This window comes from Trichechus manatus, unplaced genomic scaffold, assembly GCF_000243295.1.
Source record: "Trichechus manatus latirostris isolate Lorelei unplaced genomic scaffold, TriManLat1.0 scaffold00012, whole genome shotgun sequence".
In the NCBI taxonomy this organism is placed as follows: domain Eukaryota; kingdom Metazoa; phylum Chordata; class Mammalia; order Sirenia; family Trichechidae; genus Trichechus; species Trichechus manatus.
This window is the reverse complement of record NW_004443948.1, coordinates 30,507,370-30,516,573: the sequence shown is the minus strand read 5'-3', so window position 1 is coordinate 30,516,573 and position 9,204 is coordinate 30,507,370. Positions and strand designations below refer to the sequence as shown.

The window sequence follows — 9,204 nt, the reverse complement described above, 5'->3', positions numbered from 1 at the left end:
TGGGCCTTCCAAACTGGCAAAAGCCTTACCATCTACTGTCTGAACAGGCGTTTCTGCTTACAAGCTGGGTCTTCCAGACTGGCAAAAGCCTTACCATCTACTATCTGAACAGGCAGTAAGACCTAAAATATATTTCTTCTGCTTACAATAGAAATATATTCTATTTCCTTGGATAATCACAGATATATGCTTAAATGACTTCAACCTGCCAGCTCTGTTTTAATTTTTAAAGCTGTAATTCTCTGGTGTTTGGGAGGAATTGACTTTACTTCATTGACATTGTAGAGGACGTAGAGCAAAACACGTTGCTGTTGTTGGCGTGCCGTTAAGTTGATTCCGACTCATAGCGATTCTGTGGGACCAAGTAGCACTGCCCCATAGGGTTTTCTAGGCTATAATCTTTATAGGAGCAGATCGCTGGGTCTTTTCTGCTGCAGAGCCACTGGTGGGTTCAAACCGCTGACCTTCAGTTAGCTGCCAAGCACTTAACCATTGTGCCACCCAGGCTCTTTATTAAGGAAATCATTTGAGAGTGAATTTTTTGTAAGATACTGGATGGATGAATGGCTTGTGAGCTATACTTTTACATTTCAACTCTCTTCTGTGGTTAGAGAAATCGCAGTACTTTGAAAGACAAAGCACTTGACGTTTAAACAGACAATAAGCCTTCTCCGTTTCTGCATGCACGTTGTGATATTTCACAGGCAGTCTACGATGATTAAATATTATCTGAAAACATGTGTCCACCAGTATTGTAAAGTGGGAATACATCAGCAGTTGGGAAGGTGAGATAATTAATCATTGTCAGTTAAAGCTTAGGAGAACTAATCCAAGTGACTGAAAGGGTGTCATCAGACAAGCTGAGACTAGGAGACTGAAGGTATCGGTCCACAAACCTTTCTTTTCTGTCTTCAATGGAGAAAAATGACATATGGTTCCTAAAATTTGGGAGGTCGTTTTAAAAACCAGCATTCAAAGCTTAGGGTGTGTGAGGATAGGCAAGCAGATTCTCTTCTCAGAATTATAATTCTGCTTTACAAGTGTGTGAAATTTAATACAGGTAACATTGGTGGTGTGCGGTGTATATTGACTTTTTTTTTTTCTGCTTCTTGTTGACAGAATGGAAGTATTATGGAAGGCTTAGCGTTATGGAAAAATAATGTCGATAAACGTTTTGAGGGTGTTGAAGACTGCATGATCTGTTTCTCAGTCATTCATGGTTTCAACTATTCTCTTCCCAAAAAAGCCTGTAGAACCTGCAAGAAAAAGTTCCATTCAGCCTGTTTGGTAAGTCTAAAGAGAAATGAACTTTTGTAATATTTTATGTATATTTGTAATCTTTGGAAAAGACAACAATGGATGTCAGACTCTTAACTGTAGTTAGTTAATGGGAGACATTAAAAATGATTTTTCCAAATTTATTAAACAGAATTAGTAATTTATTGAGACTGGCAGCATCAAAGCACTTTAATAAATGGATGTTCCTTAGAGTAGCTCTCAGCACTCAGGATATAAATGGTCCTGTGAAATCTAGAGCATATTGGAGACTAAAAGAATTGGGACAGGAGTGTTGACAGTTGGAGGGAGCTTTACTTTTTAAGGTATGATAGAAGTTGGAAATTAAGAGGGGAGGAAAGGAGAAGAAAACTAACATTTTCATACTGTACACCAAGCTGATTTTACACACACACACACACAAACGTATGTGTGTGTATGTTTGTATGTGTTACGAGGCATCGGTGGTTCTGTGGTAAAATCCTTGCCTTCCACATGGTAGACCCAGATTTGATTCCTGGCCAGTGCACCCCACGTGCAGCTACCAGTCATGTGTCACTGGAGGCTTGTGTGTTACTGTGATGCTGAACAGGTTTCAGCAGAGCTTCCAGACTAAGACAGACTAGGAGGAAAGGCCTGGCAATCTACTTCTGAAAGTCAGCCAGTGAAAACCCTGTGGGTCACACTGGCCTGATCTGCAGTTGATCACAGGGATGGCGCAGGGCCGGGCCACATTTCATTCCACTGTGCATGGGATCGCCATGAGTCGGAACTGACTCGATAGCAGCTAACAGCTGTGTGTGTGTGTGTGTGTAAATGAGGACATGTATGTGCTCTCAGTTAATCTTCATGTCAACCTGCAGAAGTAGAAGATGATTTAATTCCTAGTGCATAGATGAGGGGACAGGCTTCCAAAGGTTAAGGAAGCTGCTGAGGGTTTGACACGTACTAAGTGGTGGAGTTGTCCAGCATCAGAGCCCTTGCTCTTTTCAGACATCCTACTGAAAGGAAAGTTGCCCTACGTTCCCTTGCCTCCCAGGAGGTCTTCCTTACGTAGCTTGGTGGTTGTGTGCGTGAGCCTAGACAGAGAGCCATTCATAGCGTAGCCTTTGGAAGACCATTCGGTTGTGTTGGTTCTGGAGATAAGTGGAGAGGGCAAGTCTTTCAGTGTTTTCTTTTTCACTTGATCATTTTAAAGCTACTTTAGATGTGTGGAGCCCTGGTAGCATAGTGGTTAAGAGCTTGGCTGCTAACCAGGAGGTTGGCAGTTCGAATCCACCAGCCGCTCCTTGCAAACCCTAGGAGGGCAGTTCTACTCTGTCCTTGTAGGGTCGCTATGAGTCGGAATTGACTTGATGGCAATGGGTTTTTTTTTTTTGTTTAGATGGGTGTCTTTAAGATGTCGCCTTTAAAAAGTTCTTTTAACATTAAAACCTTTTTCTTTTTCAGTACAAATGGTTTACGTCGAGCAACAAATCCACTTGTCCGCTCTGTCGCGAGACCTTTTTCTGAGGTACTTTTATCACTGGAAGTGATCCCTGAAGTCAGTCAAGTAAGACATTGGATTTGGATCCATCGTGAAGTGCTGATGTGAAGAAGCCAGTGAGCATTACTTTTAAATAGGAGCGTCTCTGGGAAGTTCTTTTGGTTAATGTAATGATCCTGAAATCAGGTTTACTTACCTTTAGATTGCTTTGTAAATGTTTGGAAGCCTTTTCTTTTACAAAAGAATATAACATATTTGAGAGAAAATATTTATATTAATAGTTTAATCTATTTGTATATTTTAAAATAAATATGAAAGAAACCCCACATTACAGAATTGGAATTTGTGAAAGCCTTGCACCAACTATATTAGACCGAGAAGTCTGTTCAGCTTGTTGATCTGTGCCGTAGAACAGTCCAGGGGAGGCACAGTGAGCTGGGAGGGTTAACGATTTACATCTACAGATATTTTAAGACTTGTTATTTATTAGTCTGACAAAAAAATACGTAAAAATATTCTGATATTTGTAGTTTTTTTAATTATAAAAAGGACTAAGCTACTTAATATGGCTTATCTTAAGCTACTTGCAGCATGCTCTGAAATCCTATATAAAAGAGTGTAAACTGACTGTATGGTGCCTCCATTTATCAAGGATTATGAAATTTAGAAAATCAAATTCACAACACTGACACTTTGCTTGTGGAAGAATTTCCATGCATTCGTGAAATCTGAATTGCAGACTTACCAGTGAATTTATTATTCAGTTTGACTGAGTCTCCAGAGGGGGAGAATTTGAGAGAAGTAGGAATTAGACTATTACCTTCATGAGGCAGAAAGGTAGTCGTCCCTCTCATGAGAGGGGAAATAAATGAGTATTTCTGAAACATAAGATCTGGTGGAAAAACAGAAAATTTAAAAGTGTTGTAGAAAGCCTTCAATTTTGTAAACAAAATGTTGTTCTTATTACTGGCCAAAGTTACACTAAATAAGGGATTTGTGGGAGCGAATTCTTTTCAGCCTTCAGAAATAAAAGTTAAGAATTTTAGGAGTACAATTTAGTATAGTAGGCTGAAGTAGAGTGGGTGAAAACCTGTCTTTTGCCACAGCACTATTCCCCTTAATAATTGTGCCCAAAATGTAGAAATGTGGAAATTTGAGACTTGGAATAGTTTTATTGCAGTCTTCCATTTCATGGGAAATATTAGCATATGTAATAGCTAGGTTACTTGAGATCAGCTGACCATTTCTGTTGCAAATGTTTTATTGGCAAAAAGCAACTCATACCAAATAAAATTACTGCTTACCATCAACTGGGTAACATGGCTGTTATTGAAATAGTATGAATGTGGTCCCAGGATTACAGTCGGGAGCGGAGTATTACGTGTGAGTATTTATAGATGCCGTGTCCTACCCAGTTTTGTCTGTCTCCTAGTTTTTCCTGTAGTATTTATTATCTTCTAGCCTTGAGGCTCAAGGAGTCAGTAAGTGAAGTACAGATAGCAAAATCCTACTACCTCCTCTTAACCCCTGTCTTAAAATATTCTCCATCTTTCTGTGTCCCTTTCCAATGTAGTAATCCCAAAGGATTTTGTTACTCCTTTGTGAAAGTTTTCTCTTCTGTTAAAAATGGTTTTATAATAATGCTTTGCCTATAACTGTTTTTGGTACTTCTTGTCTTCTGACCCAATCCGCAAGTAGAAAAGGAAAGGGAAGAATGGTGCATTGTTTTTCCATGTTAGTATTAGGGCCTCAGGTCCCTGATGAAACCCTGTAATTAAGTGGGGTGTCTGCTCTTCATACTTGGAACTCTCGACACATTTCTTTCAGACTTGCAGGTGCACATGTAAAGCTTGTTACTGTCTATATGCTAAAGCAGAAGCTTTCCAAAAGGAGACTGGAATTCAGATGACCACATTAATTCATGTTTTTATTTATGTAGCGTTGACAACATTATCAAAAAGGGGAGCATGCCTTGAAATTTTTGCATAAAGGACATTTTGAAATTGCATGAGATTCAAAGCCCGCTAGCCAGTTACTCATTTAAAACCCTAAAGTAAACTGCAAATATTAAAATTTATTTTTGACTCATTTATCACATGCTCTAATGTATGTATATAAGTTTTTGTGACCAAAAAATTAATGTTATTCCTTCATAAGTTTTGTGGTGTGAATAATATTATTTGTTATACCATATGTGCCCATTAAAATTCTTTTTAATTACAAACTATTTCAAGTATACTAAAAAAATCATAGAACATAAAGGCCCTGGTACTCTTTGTGAACGTCTCTGCCACACTTGCTTCTGGTTTTTAAAGAGAGAAACTACTACTATTTTGTACTCATCCCTGCCCCCATTCCTCTCCTTCCCTCCCTGGAGCTGACTTGTTATTTTGGAGTTCCTATTTAAGATTTTGGAGCCCTGGTGGCGCAGTGCTTAAGAGCTCAGCTGCTAATCAAAAGGTTGGCAGTTCAAATCTACCAGCCGCCCCTTGGAAACCATACAGGGCAGTTCTGCTCTGTCCTGTAGGGTCACTATGAGTCAGAATCGACTTGGCAGCAATGGGTTTTTAAGGTTTTATGCTTTACCACATGTGTTTATATCCATAAACAATATATAGTATTTTAAAGTTTATATTCACGGTATCCCGTTTTATGTAATCTCTTGTAATTTGCTTTTTGACTCAGTGTAACTGTGGCTTAGGATTTACTGGTCCCTCGCCCTCCTGCCATGGTCATTTCAGGGTTTTCTTGCCAGTTTGAACAGTGCTGTAAGTATACATTCTTGACCATGTTTCCTCATGCAGACGTGCTAACACTGCGGCTGTATGCCTGACTGTGGAACTCGGGCGGCAGGCTGTGCACGCTCCCTGCCTTCGGGTGTCCTCAGGCTGCTCTCCAGAGCCGCGTGCAGGTCTGCGCTCCCACAGCAGCAGGAGAGAATTTTCCTTCCTCCCTCCTCACCAGACTCGTAACCTTTTCCAGTCTGGGAGCTGCGAGATGGGATCTCTTTGTTTTAGTTTACATTTCCCTGACTACCAAGGATCTTAGTTTCATTTCTGGTATTTAGTGGGCATTAGTTTGTGAATTTTTGCTTGTCTTCTTTTTCATCCTAACACTTTATCTGTTAAAGAGCTTCATTTGGAACGTGGCTTGTCTTTAATATGGTCTGTGATTATCTTAATTGTACAGAATATTTCAGTTAAATATAGCCAAATTGATCATTCTTTTCCTTTATGATGGAGCTTTTTTTTGTTATGTTTAAAAATTTTGTGCCTTCCCTGGGGTTTAAAAAAATTGTTATATCTTGTTCTAAAGTTTTAAACTTTTGAATTTCAAAATATGTCTCATTCACCTCGAATTAATTTTTGTGACTGCTGTGAGGTAGAAATCTGATCCTGTATCGATAGGCAGTTCTCGTAGCATTATTTCTTAAATAATTCATCCATTTCTCATTGACTTTGTAGTACGTCCTCTCTTATAGTACCAGCTCCCTTTGTATGTGTGGTTTGATTTCTGTTCTATTCCATTGGTCTGTCTGTGCTAATTGTATGAAACTTTCCTTAAAAATAGCTTTATAATTAATTCTGAAGGGTAAGTGGTAGGCCTCTAATCTTGTTGTTCTTCAGAATCGTCTTCATTATTCTTGACTTTCCTCTTTCATATTAATGTAAAGATAATCTTAAGTTCCACCAAAAAAAAAAAAAAGCTGGGATTATAATTAGAATTGCACTATATTTACAGTATAGTGGGAGAATTATCATCATTATAGTGTTAAGTTTTCCATATTGTTCCATTTATTCACTTTTTGTCTTTCAATAAAGTTTTATAATTTTTGTCTATAAAGGTTTGTATATTTTGAAAAAAATTCCTGTGTACTTTTTAGTATTAATTGCTGCTGTGAGTGTGATGTTAAAAAATTATACTTATCATTTGAAAGCAACTATGGTAGGTATTCGGAACCCTGGTGATGCAGTGGTTAAGAGCTCGGCTGCTAACCAAGAGGTCAGCAGTTCAAATCCAGCAGCTGCTCCTTGGAAACGCTATGGAGCAGTTCTACTCTGTCCTGTAGGGTTGCTATGAGTCGGAATTGACTTGACGGTAATGGGTTTGTTTTGTTTTGTTTTGTTTTTGGTGAGTGGGATTTTTTTTTTTATTGTAATGTCATGGTTTGAATTATGTCCCCCCAAAAATGTGTGTATTAATTTGGCTAGCCATGATTCCTGGTACAGTGTGATTTTCCTGTAAGTTGTAAACCTGCCCCTATGATGTTAATGAGGGAGGATGGGTGGCAGTTGTGTTAGTAAGGCAGGACTGGATCTCCAAGACTGGATTGTGTCCTGAGGCAATCTCTTGAGATATAAAAGAGAGAAGTGAGCAGTGAGACGGGGTCATACCATCAAGAAAGCAGTGCCGGGAGCAGAGCGCGTCCTTTGGACCGGGGTCCCTGCGCAGAGAAGCTCCTAGTGCGGGGAACACCGAAGAGAAGAAGGCCGACAGAGAGAAAGCCTTCCCCTGGAGCTGACGCCCTGAGTTTGGACTTGTAGCCTACTTTAATTGTGAGGAAATAAACTTCTCTTCGTTAAAGCCTCCACTTGTGGCGTTCCTGTTACAGCAGTGCTAGGTGACGGAGACACACTTGTTGTTTGTTCCTAATTTTTGGAATCGAGCTGAAACTTCTTAGTTCTGCTGATACGTAGATGCTTTTAGATTTTCCAGACAGTCAAGGCCAATTTTGTGTCTTACACTTTATTCCTTACGTATTTTTGAAAGAAATAGAGCTTTGTTTTTTGGATTCCATTTTCCAGAGGCAGTTTTGCTAGCATTCTAGCAGTTATTGAACCAAAAAAATCTACACTGAGCCTCTGTGAGATTAGAAGGTGTTCTCTCATAGCAGGACCGTTTTTATAGACTAGAAAGATTACATCTTCTGGCATCAGAAGAAAAAACAACTTCTGTCTTTCTAGAAGAGTTTGTGATGAATATAAGGGTTGTTTAAAGCAACTACATTTCTTAGAAAACCATTTGATAATTGTGAAACCCATTCCCTCCCAGTGTGTTTAGCGGAAGCACAGGCCCTATGCGTGGTGCGGAATTACATGTTCCTGCCTTTGGTTTCTTTTTAGCATCAGCTGGCCTTAAACACTTGAATCGGCCAGATTTCTATTGTTTCCTTGTCTTTTGATTATATTATTATTTTCAGTTCTAGTTTCATATATTTGCTCTTTTTCCAACTTGGTTTTCACATGTATGCTCCATTCAGCTTGCCTTCTCTGCGAGTTATTTTCATTTCTTCAGAAGTACAGCTCAAGCAATATTTTATCAGCATAAGATTTACATAATTGTGCTGCTGTTTCAAGCGTTATCAAAATAACCTTGACTGTTTTTCACCAGTCTTTTCTGAAACACCAGATATTCCTTTACACTGGCTATGAATCCAGCAGTTAAAGTATTTGTCTAAATAAGTAGTAAACACTATGAAATGATTTTCTCCCCTCTAGGCTGCACTCTCTGCTTGAAAAAAAGTCAACACTGAAGAGTTAGTAGAAGGGAACATTTTGAACAGGATTAAAAAAAAACATGTTGTTGTTATTTTTAGATTAGATTAAGCAGGGAGAGGGAGGGCCCAGTGTGTGTTTCTTTGGTCTCTATTCTTGTTGTTGGGGCTTTTAGGGGAACAGCTGCAGCAGTAACTAGCAACATTACTGTTAAATTAGACACTCAGCAAATAAATCCAAACCAGAAGAATAGTTATACACATGTCTACTCTAGTTAAGAGCCAACATTCTCTCTATTCCAGGCTTCAAGTCACAGATCCAAAGGTAGTGTCAAGGGAGCTGGTAGAGGCGGCAGTTAACCAGCAGAACCCAGAAGGTCTGACATCTTCATGTGCTGATAATTCTTAGTGATTCTTCTTCCATGGGACCGTACTCCTCTGATAGAGGAGAGGTTTTAAGCAGAGTCACTCCACTCAGGTGTTGCAACCTTCACCTTTGTTTGCCAGGTATGTGAGACCAGGGTTTGATGTGGAGATGTTGGATGTTTGAGGAGTTAAAAGATGGTGGGAGAAGTTGTAGTTAGCAACTTGAAAGAATAGCTGGGATAGCTCCTGTCCCTACTGCAAAGGCAGAGTGGTCACAAATACACCAGGTGGTTCACAAAGACAAACATTTAAAATCTGGCCTTTCGTAGAAAAAGTTTGCTGACCTCTTGCTTTTGCTGTTGTTTCAATTAAAACACTTTCTCCGGTTGCTTCCCAAGGAAAGAATGTTATCAGACAAAGTAAGTTTTTTGAGACCTTGTTTGTTTGAAAGTACTATCACCTTTGCTCGTGATTAATAACTTCGGGTATAAGAATTCTGGGTTGAGTATCGTTTTCCCTCAGAATTTTGAGCCCTTGCTCCATTGTTGTTTAGATAGCGCCATAGAGAAGTTTGGTGCCATTC

General features: G+C 39.2%; 1 protein-coding gene across 1 annotated transcript in view; it reads left to right on the top strand.

Annotated features, from left to right (window-relative positions):
• Window positions 1-3,083, top strand: part of LTN1 (listerin E3 ubiquitin protein ligase 1) — a 60,042-nt gene extending 56,959 nt beyond the window's left edge. Inside the window, exons 29-30 of the mRNA XM_023726659.1 lie at window positions 1,120-1,287; window positions 2,725-3,083. Coding sequence (XP_023582427.1) covers window positions 1,120-1,287; window positions 2,725-2,787 — 231 coding nt within the window. The 3' untranslated portion in view covers window positions 2,788-3,083. The remainder of the gene's footprint in view (window positions 1-1,119; window positions 1,288-2,724) is intronic.
• The last annotated feature ends 6,121 nt before the right edge of the window (window positions 3,084-9,204 follow it).